This window comes from Salvia hispanica, chromosome 2 (genome assembly GCF_029641045.1).
Source record: "Salvia hispanica isolate PSC_SH4W2 chromosome 2, Shi_PSC_v1, whole genome shotgun sequence".
Taxonomy (NCBI): Eukaryota; Viridiplantae; Streptophyta; class Magnoliopsida; order Lamiales; family Lamiaceae; genus Salvia; species Salvia hispanica.
Genome location: NC_142693.1, coordinates 40,586,163 through 40,604,871, shown reverse-complemented (window position 1 = coordinate 40,604,871; position 18,709 = coordinate 40,586,163). Strand labels below are relative to the sequence as shown.

General features: G+C 38.5%; 2 protein-coding genes across 2 annotated transcripts; both read right to left on the bottom strand.

Annotated features, from left to right (window-relative positions):
* Positions 1 to 4,464: 4,464 nt before the first annotated feature.
* EXO70B1 (exocyst subunit exo70 family protein B1) lies at positions 4,465 to 6,843 on the bottom strand. The gene has a single exon (XM_048099093.2). It carries the CDS (start codon positions 6,559 to 6,561, stop codon positions 4,684 to 4,686), a length of 1,878 nt encoding a protein of 625 aa, XP_047955050.1. The 5' UTR covers positions 6,562 to 6,843; the 3' UTR covers positions 4,465 to 4,683.
* Positions 6,844 to 12,945: 6,102 nt separating this feature from the next.
* Positions 12,946 to 17,177, bottom strand: LOC125201200 (sorting nexin 2B-like). Its single transcript, XM_048099218.2, has 5 exons — positions 15,961 to 17,177; positions 15,576 to 15,785; positions 15,090 to 15,350; positions 13,555 to 13,641; positions 12,946 to 13,279 (listed from the first exon to the last, which is right to left on the bottom strand). Exons 1-5 carry the CDS (start codon positions 17,035 to 17,037, stop codon positions 13,202 to 13,204), a joined length of 1,713 nt encoding a protein of 570 aa, XP_047955175.2. The 5' UTR covers positions 17,038 to 17,177; the 3' UTR covers positions 12,946 to 13,201.
* Between the last annotated feature and the right edge of the window lie 1,532 nt (positions 17,178 to 18,709).

Below are 18,709 nucleotides of genomic sequence, written 5' to 3'. Positions count from 1 at the left end.
CTTACCTGAAATTAGAAGATGGTCAGGACACAACTGAAGTGACAAATCTCATTAGATGGTTAACACAAAGATGACGTACTGGATCAGTCCTTGTATGCCTAGTGAGTTGTGGCTATTCATCTTTGTGGTGATTGACTGTTTCTGATTGGTGGATTTTTGGAAGTAAGGCGTTGCTTTTGAACTTGGTTTTTTGTTGTAGTTGTTAGAATGTGCTTTGTGTGTTGGTGTTGTCGTAGTTCTTTGCTTTTGAGGAGCTTTGTATTTGTTCTAACTTTTGTATCTCCTTTACTCTTCAATCATTCAATGGTTTAAGCCTTTTTGTTTATAAAAAAAAAAGGAAGAAAATATATTACTTGCCTTGTTAAGTCCTAAAAAATACGAATCAATCTTATGTTAGAACATTAGAACGAAGAGATAATTTTCGGTTGTTATTCTATCACTTTTCATACGTTGTCTGCACTCATGATGTTATAAGAAAAAATTGAGGCATTTTATACGCTTCAATAGAAGTCATATTGAAAAAGTTATGACATTTCCAAAAAAACAGCAGATTTTTTATTTAATGCAAAAAATAGCAGATGTTACATGGTTTAGATCTTAATAATATTGTTAATTTATTACCGTACGAAGTAAAAATGTTGATGTATGGCCAACAATAATAGATATACCCTCCAAAAAAAGAAACAATGATTAGAGTATAATTAATTATTTCTTGTTGAGAAGATCTTATCGAAATTTGTTGTCAATTTCCTTAACCACAAATTTTGTCTTCATTGCTTACAACGTGGAATGATGCGCATGTGCACGTAATGACAAATTTAAGATTGGTTTAATGTAATTATTGACTCAATTAATTGTCTCTTAGTGCAATTTTTAGTCTAATTATATGTCCTATATATGAATGGGCAGGATTCGAGGTTCAATTAAGTGCCCAAAATTCTAAAATAGATAGCTCCATATTTGTTTGGATTAATTAAAGCTGTTAGCGGGCCATTAATCTTTAAATATTTAACTTTGATTTAATAATTACTATATGATAGCTCAACTTATATCAGCTTTAATCAGTTAAATGAATGTAGTTTCATTTTATTTTTTATACAATCTACTATATGTATTAAATTCTTTCCGACATTGTCTAGTTTTTACCAGGTTTTTTACTGACTTAGATTATACTCCTACAAAATGATACTCCATTAGATTTAAATTTATTAACGTCTTGTATTACAAACTACTCATACAAGATAGACATATATTACTGAAAACTGGAGAGTTCTTGATTATGTGTGTGATTTATGTTTTTATTTTTGGCTTTTGGTAAAAATAGGTCACTCACCCCCTTAGAAAGCCTCATAAAAGGGAGAGTTATTCGCATGAGATAGGATTATCACCGAGTTGATGTGAGACAAGATTTTTTTTTAAACACGCCCTCACACTTGTAGAAGAGAGTCGTATCTACATTATTCTCTTACTTACTTTACTTTCTCTTCACTTTAACTATATTATCATTTTCCTCAAACACGTGTCGAAAAGCAGTCAACCACTTGAGATGAGACGGAAAGAGTATGTAGTATACTTACTACATACTTTATGAAAGACAAGAGCATGATAACTCCAGCTGATATATATGGGGGATCACTGATCAATGATCATTCACATTCAGTATTATTACTATTAAGTACTAGAGGATTGAAAATTTTATGACCCATCAATCGTATTATATAGTAATTTGGTTCGGTTCTGGTATCAAATCTCACCGCAAAATCTTCTAGAAAAAACATTAACTTGTCACTAATTGTCATACATTTTTTAAAAAATCTGAAAACGAATGATTAGTAAATAATGCAGTACGAGCACTAATATTTGGAGAGAAATCTTAAGTTGGTGAGATATGACACATGAACACTAATATTTGAAATTTCTGCTGAATCTTATTTATAATTTCATGCATGATTCTGTGCCAAATTATTACCCCTAGCTCGTTCGGTTTCAGATTTTAAATTGAGCAAAACTGAAAATCTGGATTATTTTATAAATATAATATGATTATTTGGATACTGAGGATATGCATGGTTTGTCGTTTTGTTACATTATAAATTTTATGGAAGCTAATCCACATGCTAATACTCCATATGAATTATGTTCCATGATCGAATGTAAAAACGCTTGTTTAGTTTGGGCTAACCATAATCATAAACAATATTCACCTTGCAAACTAGCTCCAAAAACAGTTCAAATCATAGTATTTAAATTATATCTATAGCCATAATATTATTATTATACTAGTATTAAATTTTGCAAGAGTGTCTTCATGGGAAGGGGTAAATGGAGATGAAAAGATAAATAGAAAGGGTATTTGAGAATGTATTATACATTCTTCGATTTTGAAAAAGTATTTTTTTATCTCTTCTTCACATAAAAAGTAAAAGATTAATTATATTTATTTACCTTCTTCTTTTGGAGCTCATTACTTTTTAAGAAGGTATAGTTTCATTTCTTCTTAATTTACATTTTTCCTTGGAGATGTTCTAACCGTAAACTCATATTAGACATAACAGGGGTGTGATCAATTGCTAACTTTCTCAAATTGCTAACTTGCTAACTCATCAGCGCAGTGTATTAAAAATGTCAACACATAATTTTGTTGAACTTCAATATCAATGGGTTGATATTATGTGTTAACATTTTAATGTCACTGTGTTAACACTTTTAATATACTGCATTGATGAGTTAGCAGAGTTAACAACTTAAATTGTTAGCAATATAACGCAACCTAGATATGACAAGTAAAGAAATGTAGTAGAAAGTACTATAATATGAATAAGTTACAATGTGTGGGAGTGTAGTGTGGTAAACATAAACTAGTGCAACTCAAAGTTTCTACTACGGACATACGGCTAAGGTTAGTAGACCAAAATTATAAAAGAGGAAGGGATTAGAAGCTTTTATACCTGGCCCGACGTAGTTGGGCCATAATGGGTTTTCTGAATTTGAGGCCTTTAATATGAAGCAAGCCTTCGTGGTGACGACGATGCAGTTTGGGCTTCCGGAATTTAAGCCCACGAATACGAAGTAAATCAACGTACATATCTTCCAATTTCGGCTTACTTAACTTCGGCTTGCTTAACTTAAAGTGAATTGTATCATCACACCTATTTCCATTCAATTCAACTATATTAATACGTACGTATACATACATTTCCTCACATACCCCATAAAATTCATCAACCACATATATACATGTTCACAATTTACCTATACTTCTCACTAAAAGATATTCCATCCGTCCCAACTAAATTGAGTCAAAATTTTTGGATACGGAAATTAAGAAATTGTGTTGAAAAATAAGACATAGGGATAAAATAGGAAAGATAAATAAAGAGTTAAAGTAAGTGATGAAATAAAATAAGAGTCATTGAATATATTGGTTTCTGTCAAAAAAAATGACTCAACTTAGCTGAGACAGAAGAAGCATGATTCTCACTTTAGATCACCCTCTTGTTACTATATATGCATGTCAATTTTAGTATCTCATTTTATAGTTTAATTTTCTTAATAGCATATTGGAGTCCTATACTTTCACTTCCAGTTTTTCAAAATTTTGGATCCATGCTCCTTGGTTTGTCAAACATAAGTTTTTGGGTTTCGTTTATGTTAAATTTCGGTTATTCCTAAAAAGTTTACTATGTGTCTAGGAGTATATGATTGTACTTTGTTTGTATATTTATTTGATGAAAAGGTTAAGAAGTTGCCTTCTTAATAAAACTGAAAAAAAAAAGCACATCCCAACTTTCATTACCAACCCACGTTTCATTTCATAGAAATGTGATTCTTTGCAAGGGAGAGTTTTAGGCTATTTACTAAAAGGGGCTTTTGTATCTTTGGGAAATATAGGAAGTCATAAACATTTTTTCCTAGCAAATACTCACCCTTATCCTGAATGCAAATTACACAGGTATTCAATTTTTTATGCAGTGATCAAGTACAAAATGAGTAACTTTATAGAGTATTTGCTTGGTACTCATATGCAGTAGAGGCTTTCCATTTTCAGCACTCATTTTGAAAAAAATTATATAAATAATTAAAGCAGAGAGAAAGTAAAGTAAGAGAGAAGACTCGTATCTATATTATTTTCTCTATTACTTTACTTTTTCTCCACTTTAACATTTTTCCAAAACGAGTGCTCAAAATGAAACGACTCTACTACATAGGGACGGAGAGGGACGTAAGGAGTACAATTTTTAAAGTCAACACACACTATTCATGTGACTATAGATGCATAATAAAGTGGCTACGTTCATCAACAAGATGCACCATTCCTAATCAAGAGTTCTAAAGCAGTAACATGAATGAATTTCACACTTATCCTAGAATGAAAATTGCACATTACACAATACAAACACACAACTCAACTTCACAGAAGCAGTTTCAACCCAAGCATTTAGGAGCTCACAATCACAGAAGCAGTTTCAAGAAAATGGGAGTGCAAAATTATACATCTCAACATATCAAGAACATGGTCTCAATTTTAACATACAATTCCTGTAAAGAGTTCTCGCAGATTAAAATAAAGGCCAAAATAGACATAAACAAACAAATATTTTAGAAGCTACAATCATCATGTATACCATCATACAATACAACAAACAGAACAAGATCACTTTTTTATACTTGCATCTGATGATCTTACCTTCTTCCACTGCTTCCTCCCACAAAGAGCTGGCTGATCCGGGCCTCCACCTCCTCCACATTAAACCTGATATACCTATCTGCGTTTTTACCAATATCCGAAGCCCCCTGAAGCCTACCCACGAAGCTCCTATACGCAGGGCACAACGTCCCTGTAATAGAGCCCCTAACCTCATCTCTCAACTGATCATCGAATATCACCCAAGAAGACTGCACCTTGCAAATCTCCTCAAAGTAGGAATTGAATAGCTTCAGCTTCTCCTTCAGATTCTTTGACGTCTCATTAGGCGACATCGAGCTGCCCTCAGCTTTCAGAACCCCCAAAACCTTACTCCAAGAACTTCTTTGATAGTTCACATGATACTGCCTCACCTTCGCCGCATGTTTCCTAATCCAATCCTCACCCAACAGCATCCCCAGCTCGTTGTCCTTCGCCTTCTGCACAATGTATCTCCCATTGTTCATCATGAACACAGCGCACAATGCTGGATCCCTGTAAATTTTCGACTTAGCCTCCAAATTACTCTCCAACAACTCCATGATCCACGCTATTTGGACCCCTAAAGACGATGAGGATGCCAAGGCCGCATCATCCCCTTTTCTATAATCAAGATTGCTTCCGCCACCAGCAACGCTCTCTTCAAAAACCTGCTCCAATGTCTGCCTAGCCCGGCAAGCAGCACGGAGGTAATTCATCACGTATCGAGTGATCGGATGCATTCTGCCACCGGGGACGGGTTCCTTAGCCGGATCTCTACGGATTAAATTCTCCAATTCCATAAAAATTCCCCTAATTGCTTCACCTAATCTTTTCCAAATAGTAACCGCTTCATTCCTCAAAGACACACAATACTGATCGGAAAAAATTATGTCAAATTCAGGCATCAAATCCCTAACCGTCTCGTAGACATCGAGCACCTTGAACAATCGCTCCGGAGCACGACTCCCTATCGCCACGGCATCAGCGAAGTTCAATAGCTGAATTGTGGAGCCTCTGCAGACCTCCATGAATGAGAGATCGGCAGCCGAGGATAAACCGAGGAAAACGCGATCGCAGAGGCGGCGCTCGCTTGGGAAGAGGATCCTAAACGCGACGTTCATGGCCTTGATCCATTTCTCGATTTCATCCTCCAGCTGAGTCCACTGCATTCTGTGGACATCGTCGATGCTCAGCTTCTGAAGGCCAAGACGCGAGAAGCTCTCCTCGAGGAAATCCCTCCGACACGAGCTGTAGGCGTGAGCGCACTCCTTCATGTACCCTGCCGACACCATCCGCTTCGCGATCTGGTGGAGCTCGCCGACCGTCCCGAGCGGCAGGGCGTCGATCACGATGTCGTAGTCCGTGATAGGCTGCGCCACGGGGATGAAATTCTCGTCCTCGTCGCCGAAATCGTCATCCTCGTCGGAGAAATCGGGATGGTGCGGGTGAGCCGACTCCGCCTGAGTCGCGTCGAAAGACTCGGCGCCGCGCTCGACTAGGGTTCGGAACTCCTCCTCGAGGCGGAACATCGACTGCTGGAGTAGATCCTCGGCGCGGTCGAGGCAGGCTGAGATCTTCTTATCGTCCGCTAGCGGCGTCCAATCGCGCACGGCGGCGATCAATTGGTCGACCGAATCGAGGAAGGCGCCGGGATCTGCGCCGGCAGACCAAATCGGGCGGTCGGAGGAGATGAATTGAGTGATCTGGTGGTCGATTGCATCGAGGATTTGTTCCATTCCGTCGTCGGAGAGCTTCTCGGCCAATTTCTCGCGCAGCCTTCCGTCGAAGCTGGAGAAAATCTTCAAAATGTCGTCGGTCATGGTGTCGGTGTGGCCGAGGGTTTTGGCGATGTGGCGTGCGACGGCTATGAGCTTCTCCTCACCGTTTTCCGCCATTGTTGCCGCGGACGAAAGCTCTGCTCCCCCGATGCGATGCGATGCTCGTGCCCTAATCAGCTCAGAAATCCGAAAACCGAGAAAGGAGGCGTGAAATTGGAATGCGGAAATTCAGAGAAAGAAAGAGAGATGGGGACACGACGCAAAGTGGTGGTGGGGAGCGCAGATTGCGTGAGTCGGAGAGAGAAAAAGGAAATTGAATTGAACGGAAAAGAGGAGAAATGTGATGAATTTCTGAAAGAGAAAAGTAAAAGTAACGTAAAAGAGAGGATTGATTGTGGCGAAGCAGACAGGTGTGGTGATGTCATTTTTGGCATTTCCTCCTTTTTGGTGATAAAATTCAATGATAGTACATTTAATGCTCACTTATTTTTTTTTATTTTATTATTAAATGTTTAACTTCATTTAGTTCGTTTATTATGGCTTCATCGCTCTAAAGTATTATTTTAATGTTTAAATATTACTCCATCCATCCCATTAAAATATAGACAATGGATATGAGAGCATCCGCAATGGTCGGTAGGCCAGCCATAGGCCAGCCATTCTCTCCTCTGCCACGTCAGCAACACTAAAAAAACCACCTGCCACGTCAGATTTAGGCCAGCCATAGGCCAGCCGCAATAAAAACAATTCAAAATATACTACATTTACGGAATTAAAATTACGATTAAAATTAGACACGTGTACGGGAAAATTCATTAATTGCATTTAAAAAAGTTACATAGATAAAAAAAAAAAGTACATGCATAATAAAGAAAAAAAACTATCGTCGTGCAGTCCTCCGTGCCCACAACTCTTCAATTATATCCTTTTGGAGTTGAATATGAGTATCCACTTGGCGCATGCTGGCAAATTCCTTGAGTCGGCCGGCTTCATCGAGGGGTACCCCCTGTCGTACACTAGGGGTGGCCGTTCCATGGCTTGGACCGGCTTCATCGTCACTGACCCAACTAGTCAGTTGTACGCCTTCGTGTTCAACGATCATGTTGTGCAGGATAATGCAGGCGTACATTATCTCGGAAACGCATCCGACATCCCACAAACGCGTTGGGCCCTTGATTGCCGCCCATCGAGACTGGAGCACACCAAATGCGCGCTCCACGTCCTTGCGCGCCGACTTCTGTCGTTGCGCAAAGTAGGCCTTCTTTTCATCACTTGTTTGTCGGATCGTCTTCACAAAGACCGGCCACCGAGGGTATATCCCATCCGCCAAGTAGTAGCCCATATCATGCCGGTTGCCGTTGGCCACGAATGAGACGGCTGGACTGACGCCCTGGCACTTCTCGTTGAAGAGGGGAGACGAGTTCAGGACGTTGAGGTCATTGTTCGACCCGGCTACCCCAAAATACGCATGCCAGATCCACAGCCGGTAATCAGCTACGGCCTCGAGGATTATCGTGGGGTTCTTTGACTTGTAGCCGGTCGTGTAGGCCCCCTTCCAGGCAGTCGGACAGTTCTTCCACTCCCAATGCATACAGTCTATGCTGCCTAACATCCCGGGGAACCCATGCTTCTCCCCGTGCATCTGCATCAAATTCTGACAATCTTCGGGAGTAGGGCTTCGAAGGTACTGCTCACCGAAAATGCTGATCACGCCCCCACAGAACTCCTTCAGACATTTCAGGGCTGACGACTCACCGATGTGGAGGTACTCATCCCACATGTCTGCCGCGCCTCCGTAGGCCAACTGCCTGATTGCCGCCGTGCACTTTTGGATAGGGGTGTGGCCGGGTCTGCCAGCCGCATCGTGCCTGAAGCAGAAACACATATATTGACGCTCCAATGCCCTAACGATGCGCATAAACAACTCCCTGCGCATTCTGAAACGCCGCCGGAACATGTTGGCGGGAAACCGCGGGTACTCTGCAAAGTAGTCCCCGTACAGCCGCTGATGTGCAGCTACGTGATCCCGATCAATCACTGCTCGGTGGTGGACAACTCGTGGAGGGCGAGGTATCGCCTGCTGTTCCACCATACGCATGTACCGCTCCATCCCGCGGTTCATGTAGGCCTCCATAGCCTCGTTCATCCTCCGTTCGTACTCCTCAGGATCCCCACCACTACCGCTACCGCTACCACCCGCGTGATCCATCGCTCGATGATACTCTTGAACAGAAAGTTAGAGAGAGAGAAAACTCGTTAAAACAAGTGGTGCAGATGAAAATGAGACGAAAATCGCGTTTATATATGATTTTAAAAATAAATTTAAAAAATCGAAAATCGGCGCTGGCCGATCGCTAGCCGATCGGGCCTCCACAATGGCAGCTAGCCGATCGGCTAGCGTTTCGGCCAGCGACGAGCGATCGGCGAGCCCACGCCGATCCGCTCGCCGATTTTGCGCTGGCCGACTGCAATGGTTCGGCTAGCCGATCGGCCAGCGCGACGAATCGGCTAGCCGGTCGCTAGCCGACCATTGCGGATGCTCTGACAAGAGAATGAAGACATAATTCGTAAAGTAAGAGAGAAGAGAAGAATGGTATGGTAAAGTAAGAGAGAAGGGTACATTATTAAATTAATACTTCGTCCCATAAAAATATGTGCATTTTTCATTTTCGCTCGTCCCATAATAATATGTGCATTCCATTTTTAGAAAGTTATATATCAATTTAATAATGTAGATTTCACCTCCACTAACACTACTTTAACTACCATTCTTCTCATCTTTTTTACTTTACCAATTTTTTTCTTATTTCTGTACCATACCCATTGTCTATATTTGTATGGGACGAACGAAAATAAAAAGTGCACATAATTTTATAGAACGGAGGGAGTATTATTCATAAGGCCTTATCAACTTGTTATCAATTCGCATAAACAACTATTTGCTCATGACGCCTAGGCACAACTAGATCACACTTGGGGATCATCGTCGTAATAATCTTGGACACGAGGCTTGCGGCAATTTCTTCACATTCTCATACACGTACTGTTAGAATTATATAGTACTATCTCCGTCCCAGATAATTTGTCTCAGTATTCCATTTCGGTCCGTCCCACTTCACTTTTATCATTTTTGGTAGTGGACCTCATATTCCACTAACTCATTCCTACTCACATTTTATTATAAAACTAATACTTTAAAAGTAGGACCTACATCCCACCAACTTTTTCAACTCACTTTCCATTAGATTTCTTAAAACCCGTGCCGGGTCAAAGTGTCTCAAATTATCTGGGACGGATGGAGTACTAGAAATCATGTTTTACGCGTTGTTTATTTATTACTCCTTTGTCTCATAAAAGAGTCACACTTTGTCATTTTTGTTCATCCTACAATAAGAGTCACACTTTATTTTTATATTAAATGATAAATAGGTCTCGAATTCCACTAACTTACTTTACTCACATTTTATTATAAAACTAATAAAAAAAAAGTGGGTCTCATATTTCGCTAACTTTTTCAATCTACTATTCTATACATTTCTTAAAACTCGTGCTCATAATAAGAGTGACTCCTATTGTACGACGGAGGGGAGTATTATATAGCTTTACCAATTCAATTATGCTACACTAGAAAAGCTCTTGCTCTTATTTTGTGAAAGAAAAGTTAACGATAATGCAGGCGGGCCGGATCGCACCTGGATCCTGCCCTGCGCGTTAGAGGGGAGGGAGACGTGGCCTAAGCCACGCCTGGGGACGGAGGAGAGGCCCGAGGCCGTGCCCGGGCCGGCGTTGCACACTCTCGGGGCGGACCGCAATTCAATTTTATTTTTATTTTTTTTAAAAAAAATGAATTTTGTTGTGTTGTTGAACATACGTACCTTCATATCTGTTGTATTCTCAAGTTTAGGAGATGAGTGGTTGACGGAAATGGAAGTTGAGGAAGAAAATGAAAAAGAGAGGAGAAGAAGATAACTGCGTGGGAAGAGAGGAGGGGAAGAAGAGAAAGGAGAAAATTTTAAGTTGAACATATTTAGTGGGCTGGGCTATATTTCAATTTTATGTACTCCCTTCGTCATGAAGAGTATGCACTATTTCCTTTTTCGTCCGTCCCTAAAGAGTATAAAAATTTCAATTTTAGAAACTCTCTTTTCTCTAATAAGGTGGGACCCATTATCCACTAACAATACTTAAAAAAATTTCTCTATCTATCTCTCTCTTATTTTGTCAATAATGTATTAAAACTCGTGTCGAACCCAAACTTCATATCCTTTGGGACAGAGGGAGTATTTAAGTACTTGTTCAATTTTAATGGGTTGGCTTTTTTTATGTATTTTTTTTAATTTTAAATTTCTATGTTTGTAATTTTTAATTTTCGAATGAACGAATGAATTTTTGCGTATTATAATTGGTCAACGTTTTCTATTTTACTCGTAAAATAGTTTGTAGTTGTAAATAATGCAATTTAATAATTGGAGTCTGGATGGAGCCTGCAGGGTTATGGGAATTGTGGTCTGGCCTTGAAAATTAGGGGAATGATGATGTGGAGAGAACTTGGAATCTGGATCCGGAGCGGGGTAATTATGCTCTAAAGCTCTTATTTTGAAACAAAAATCTGCATTGTCTTTTCTCCTTTCTCTCTTTAACTAGAACTATTATATAATTGTCTAATAATACGTATTAAGTGAAAGTTTGAAATAAGTTAAAGTTCCAAGGTTGAATCGAAGGAACCAACTCAAGAAAAAGGTGCGAGCAACCGACATATTTTTCAAAGGTATAAATATTAGTCCTTTAGTAGCCATGGTTTATGATTTTTATAATTCTTATTTGTTTGTTAACGTGCACATCTAGCTTATAGAATTTAATTTTGAATTCATAATTGAAAATCTCTACAGCATCTGAGATAAATCACTGGTGTTTGGAGTATTCTTTTATACAAATTTTATTCACGTATCCATGTTTATCGAGGCCTTGGAACAACATCCATTTGTCACATATCCTTCCAAGTTCTACCATACGATTAGCTTCTAACATCAACTGAACAATATCATCCTCACCATTGGAACGATCATTTTCTTTGTGGGGATCCATGAAATTTTAGAGAGAATTTAGAAATAAAGATGAATTGTGATGGCATGGTGATGTATTAATAGGAAAAAAGTGAATAAATATATATTTAAAAATGAATTTTTAAATAAAAGAGAAAAAATAGTTAGTAGTGCAGTTTCGATCCCACCTCGCAACACAGCCACTGCGGGACAACACCTCAAGCCTGGTCTCGCACTGCCATCACGTCCCGGATTGTCCCTTTCAGTATCCAACAACGCACCGGCCAGACTGCACTGCAAATTTTCACGGTCAGATTCCATTTATGAGCAAAATAAAGATACTTTTACATGACACAATTATCTCGTTAAATTTTGTGTATTGTTACATTAAATTAAAACGATTTCACCAATTATAACGACGTATAACTGACAAAATAGTACTCTCCCCGTCCTCCAAATTTTGTCACAGTTTGATCGGACACGGATTTTAAGAAATGTAATGGAAAGTGTGTTGAAAAAGTTGATAGGATGTGGGTCCTACTTTTAAAGTATTGGTTTTATAATAAAATGTGAGTGAGAATAAGTTAGTGGAACGTGGGGTCCACGACACAAAAATGGTTAAAAATGAAATGTGACAGATTTTGTGGAACAGACTAAAATGGAAAAATGTGACAAAATTTTAGAGACGGAGGAAAAATGTGACAAAATTTTAGAGAGGATGGAGTAATTGCATTTATTTAACAAAACTAACACAATAGTAATTGAATTTTATTTAACAATAGTATTTTTAATAGTGTGACATGGCGCATTGATCTCGAGTAGATTTATCGTAAGAGAAATAAGCTCTCACTTTTGAATTTGTAGTGTGGACTAAGTCCACTAATATTATCTTCAAAACCGATAAAAATAAAATGATCCTACCAACTATTATAAGACAAAGTTTGACCCCACTAAACATCACGTATTCACAATAGTTTTCTGATCATTTAGACCAAGTCAATGAACTGTTACCTAACAAACAACCTCCACACCCCAAAAGTCAATTGTTAGCACATCATAAAGAATGAGCCACATTCTTCTCTTAAAATTGATTACTTTTTTTATGATTGAATTGCATAATAAGACAGATGTCAGTTAAATTGTTAACCATATCACAATAAGACAAATATGACGAGGTCGCACCGTCGCTTGAAAATTTCGCCATCCATGAATGAAACGGTGCAAGTCTTCCGTTTACTTTCTATTCTCTCTTTGACATGCCATTTATTTATTTATTTTGCATAGTCGCTCAAATAATAAGGTTTAAAAGGAAAAAAAAGTCCCCAACAATAATTTTTGTATATTTAATAATCTCGACCCCATAAAAATAAAAAAAGGTATCGCTTTGACTTACATGGGTGATGATAGAAACGTTGTCCCTCTCACTAACTATTGTAATTAAAATTTAAAGCATAGGAAAAAAATCAACATCCAATTTTTTTACACCACGAAAATTGGAAATGACTCCAACAAATGATATTCTTGTTTTGCACTATATCATAAGAGGACGTACAAACATCTCTTCTAAAACCAGAAAAACGTCCAACAAATGGAGAAATAAAACTAAGACTACTTTATGTATGATGTTTATTACGAACCATCAGTCCTCTTTAAGCTACTAGTTCACACCTCATAGCGAAAAAAGTCAAAGAAGAATCGAGTAATATACAAGTTCTCTACCTGGTCTCAGCGTATCTGCTCGTCTCCTCCGCCACTTTAGTCCACTCGATTCCAATTTTCTCATTATATGCGACCTGAAACGACCATGAGAAAAGTTAAGCCTCCGTGTTGAGACTTGAGAGATCCATTTTCAAGAATCATGCATTTTGGATTCGACTATGCATGAACAACTATTTTCAAGAAGTGTTTAGCTTGTGTCAGTGTCGTTTCAATTGCCTACCAGACATGATCTATAGATCGGCATTCAGTAATCGTAACATCAACCTTGCCAAATGTCAGGAAGCCGCATGTATTATTCAGATGATGCATTTTAAAAGGCAGAGAAATCAAGCCACACTAGGAAGACTACCTGATTTTTTACAAATCCTTTCAGCATGTTAACGAAGTCAGCCTTTCTTTCTTCATCAAGCCTTTGGATTTCAGTCCGATTGTTTTCCTGTGATCACACCCTGGAGCAGTTAAATGGAAGAAGACAAAAGCTACCCTTTCCCACTTTCTTAACATTTAGGTAGGAGAAACAAATATTTATCGCAAAAATTAGAAAAAAACTACCATCAAGATAGAAAGATAGCAGGAAAAGAAGACATCATGTAACTGGAATAATATTCAGGCCAAGAGTTTGCTTTCCCATATTCTACATAAACCAACTACTAATACTCCATTACTTCACTTCACAATGAATTAGTCGGTTCAAACAGCTAGCATTGTTCTCAGCATTAAACTATAATGTTGTAGAACACTGCAATCACTCTTGAGACTCAGGGGAATTCAGACCTATAATGCACAAGAAGTCAATGCACATGAAAGAGAATTGATTCCTGTATTTACTAAGCTTTCAGAATATGTAATATTTGGAATATCTTCAGCATAACATTTTGCAGGTCTCTATCTCTTGATAGTGCATAAGCGTAGAATACCCATAAGCACAAGGATATATTGCTCAAGTACAAATACTCTAATGAAGCACCAAAGTAAGCACTTCTGGGAACAACTTAAAACCAGATTTTCATGTAGGATTTACAATATCTACAAAGTATCATCTCATCCTTCAAAATCACATTAAACATCCAATGAAATCTCACATTTTATGCAAGTTTGCTATCTGATTAACAGGAAGGAAAATAGGGAACACTTCAAGTCTGCAAATGACCACAGTTAAAGAAAATAATGGAGCTCTAAGCAAACAACTAAAGTAGAGAGTCATAACAGACAGAAACTACAGTTTCTTCTGCAATCAAAGTCCATATGATAAGTACAAACATATCCTACACCTCAAATGTCTCCATAATAAATAAAAAAAGAGCTCTGAAATAAAGATAGTATGCTATACCAAGTTAGATATTTCATGTGTAGCAGCACTGAATCCTAAACAAAATAATTTATCCCTCGAAAAGGAACAGGTAATACGCATAAGCCAGTAGCTGATGTCTCTCTTAAAGATTCTCTAGTTGGACAAGTGGATAAACAACTACAGTGGAATGTCAGAGTCAAAAAGAGGATTCCTAATTCTTTCTCATTCAAATCTGTAAGATAATTAAATTATTCCTTTAAAAACAAAATAATAATACCATACCAATGATACTTGATGCACCACCATATTTGTAGAGAAAACCAGGAAAATACATGGCTGGCAACTAAACCTATTAGACAGGAAGATCCAAAAAGCTAGGCCATTGTAAACTACACAGACAAACGAAAGCTCAAGTACAGGACCACAAGATCAGGTTTACCACTCCAAAAAACAAGTGATTCAACACAAAAACCTGAAAATAGGCACCCTATAAAAATTTAATACAGTATAATATACCAACAAAAGTTCACTATACCAAAAACAGCAATGAATCTAGTTTGGAAATTTTCAGGAAACAGTCCAATAATTTATACCTTAATCCTTTCATATTCTTTGATGGCACAACTTTTGGCATCCTCTGTGGCCCTAATGGCATTTTTTATGTCCTCCAACTTGCGGACCCTTGACTTGTCACCACCAAAAATTTTAGATGATGAAGTTTCAAGCTTATCAGCTCTTGAATGCAAGGCAGTCAATTCTGATATAAGAGTTTGCACTGTCAGTAAGGCACTAGAACGATCTGTGAACGCATTCTGTACAGCTAACATCATTCCCATGTGCTCATGCAATGAATCCTGCAATACAGAATTACAGATTAGAGTTCAAAACTAAATTATAATTTTTACAGGAAAATATCGGAAGGTATTTAACTCTTATATTGTTGGTGGGACAGCTTTAGCCAAGAAAAAAAGGAACTCAAAATGGAAATATTAGAAATAAGTAACAAAAACAGGAAAATCATCCTTAACAAGAATGGAATGATACTTGATAAGAGAAAGGGAAACTTTGTCGACACTTACAAAATGCTTCACAGTGTATGCATTTAATTCTCGATACAATCTGCTCACTTTAACAGCTGCAGTTGCTACATTCTTCATGTCAGAAGCCCTCACTCTTTGGGTATTTGATGCTGTCTGCTCATTCTCAAACTTGGTTAACTTAATAAAAGCCAATCCCAATTCTCCCATGATTTCCCCCATTTCTTGTTGTGCCTTAACCAATGATTCTGCCTGCCAGTTCATAATACAAAAATCAGGAGACATGAATGTTGAACATGAAAATCAAACCTAAGCTAAAACTCTTTCGGCAACTAAGTGCAACTTTCTCAAACTTAACTCCTAGACCCCAAAAATATTAATTTTCACAATAACTGTAATAAAAATACAGGCTTGGATGCAGTTAAACCTGCTTCGACGCATTTGTGAGGTGTTGCTCGAGGTCCTTCAACTTGATCTTTTTCTCTAAGAACTCCTTATCTTCCTCCTCCACAGAGGGCTTCGCGTTGCCCCAATCATTTACAACAGATTGCTTGAATTCCTTAAAGAACCTCAGCATATCCCTCCCACCTTTAGCCGAATGCACCACATCTTGCGGCTCAATCACGCTGCTCGACTCCCCTAATAGCTGCTTCGGCAGCCTCACAGCCCCATCAAGCATCCTCGAAGCCATGTCAATGCTCGTGGGCAGCGGCATTCTCCCATGCACAGTCAAAAACACCCTCAGCTCGTCGCTCTTCCGGATCATCGGATGCCTCGCCAGCCTCTTCAAATACTTCTCCAGCTCCACTCTCCTCTGCTCCACAAAATCCTGCTTCTGCATCACCTGGCTCTCAACCAAACTCTTATCCGGCCGAGGCGGGATGAAGAACCCCCTATAAGCCTCACTCAGCCGATCTGACAGCGTGACTACGTCCCTAAACCGCCTCCGCACGCTGAAATCTGACTCCTCATAGTCCGCAATGTTGGTGCTCGTCGTGATCAGATAGCTAATGTAAGTATTCCCACCGGGAACAATCGAATTCGAAGGCTCAGACTCCTTCTGCGGATCGGAAACGCTGATTCTGAGGTAATCGGAGCTGGACGACTGAGACAGCGGCGAAGAAAGCTCGTCCGCGGCAGAGATCTCGCCGTTGCCGTTGGATTCCGGTAGCCTGTCGAGGAAGGGATCGAACATGACGTCGGCGTAGGATGGGGAATCAGGAGAGGGGTTGTGAGGGGGGAATAGAAGGGGATCCGAGACGGCCGGAGAAGGCGGAGGGAAGAGAGGCTGATCGGTGGAGGAGGAGGAGGAGAGTGTTGTCATGGCACTGCGATAGTGCGAATAGGAATCGGAAGTGGAGAGTTGGCCATTGAAGGTGTTGTCGCCGTCGGTGGGGAGGGTTAGGGTTTGCGATTTATCGTCGGCGGAAAGGGGGTGCAGAAATTGATGTCGTTCTTCTTCTTTTTCGCCATTATTTGCTTCAGGATTCTTCTCTGATCCCATGATTCTTTCAGTGAATCTGCAATTTTGGGGATTTGATCAGATTGCGGGAGAATTTGAATCAAATAGCTGATGAAAGAGTGATGAACTTCGTTTTCACTTCATCTTCGTCCACCAGCATCAACACCAGATTTTGTTCAGTAATTTATACTCCTATAATTTTAAAAAAACAAATGTATATATGGAGTAATAAAATTGAGTTACATTTTTTATTTTTATTAAGTTGATCTACAATTGATCTACTTTGTCCTTTATTCATCTTGATTGGAAAATAAGTAAGAAAAAATTCGGTTTTTGGTTGATTTCATAGTGTACATTCTATAATTACCTTTCTTTATATTTTAGATATGGGCAAAAACATCAACCACGTTCGTGTTTTTATTATTATCTACACGCTAACGTGCATGGAGTGTTTTAATTTAATTTAAATCAGAGATGGAAGCGTGAAACGCTACTCGTATTAGCGTTTTAATTTAAAAATAAAAACAGAAACACGCTGATCATGTTAGCGTGTTTTCCTTAAAAATAAATTAGGATCATTTTCTCCCTGCAATCAGAACCGAGACCCTGTCTTTCTATCATTTGCGCGAAACCCTAGCCCTCTCTCTACCTCGATTTGAGATAGAAGATTGCAAATTGGGCTCATTCTTCCACGCGTTAGTTATCCTATTCGTTAAGAATGTATTATTTTCGACCAATATTGAAGAAATTTTGATAATCATTTAGTTTATTCTTGTTGCAGTAAATAAGATTAAATTCTCGATTTTGTGTAATTTTAATAGTTTAACAACGTTGGATAGTTTATGATAGTAGTATATGATTATAGTAGGTTGAGTTAGGTTGATTTTATATAATTTTTTTTCATGTGTGGTTTTACTTTTCTAGTTTGTAATGTGTTGAATTGTGTCTTGATGCATATGGTTTGAATTATATTTTGTTGAACATATATTGAATTTGGTGTTTTAGCAAAAGGTGTTGATTTCTCTAGTGAAGTTGATTGAAATTGGGTTCAAGTGGTGTGTAAAGTTAAAGTTAGTGAAATAGATTTATATATATAATTATTTTAATTTATATTGCTTATGTTGTGTAGATGAATTATGCGAATGTCATCTAGCTCTCGAGAACGAATTCTATGTGGTCCTGAAGACCCTCCTTCTATATTGGTAAACTCCCTTAGAATTGACATGGATAACGGACATTGGAAAATAAGTTTTTGCTAAAACCATCATCATCATCAAGACTGTACCATGATTTCTTTGTCGTAGGTCACTTGATAAAGCAATGATGAACTGGATGTTGTTGCTCATGGTTTGTTGTGACTGGGGAAATGATATGATGCAACCATGGATGCCGCACATCATATTCCAACTTTGTTGAAGGACTTGCCTCGACCACGAACAAGGGTCATGACATGACAGTATGTCACCTCTAAGATGCGACAATAACTCTTTTTTGAAGCTTTACAAAGGAAGATGAATCAACAAAGAACTAGAGGATGTTGTGCTCGGAGTTAAGAACGAGCGTTCAGATCAAAATAGCAAAAAGAGGGTTACACTAGTGATGAAACTCGAAATATAAATAAGTTGGAGCTGAAATTTTAAAATACAATATAAGAGTTTAATATACTGAGTTGACGAATTATCATAGTTATATTAATATATATACGACTAAGGAA

Bases quoted from the DNA above. Each gene is read 5' to 3' on its own strand.
- EXO70B1 (XM_048099093.2), bottom strand. From the start codon at position 6,561: ATGGCGGAAAACGGTGAGGAGAAGCTCATAGCCGTCGCACGCCACATC.
- LOC125201200 (XM_048099218.2), bottom strand. From the start codon at position 17,037: ATGGGATCAGAGAAGAATCCTGAAGCAAATAATGGCGAAAAAGAAGAA. The intron at 15,786-15,960 runs GTTTAACTGCAT...ATGAACTGGCAG, and splicing joins TCACAAATGCGTCGAAGCAG to GCAGAATCATTGGTTAAGGC. The intron at 13,642-15,089 runs GTATAAATTATT...GTGTGATCACAG, and splicing joins AAGAATATGAAAGGATTAAG to GAAAACAATCGGACTGAAAT.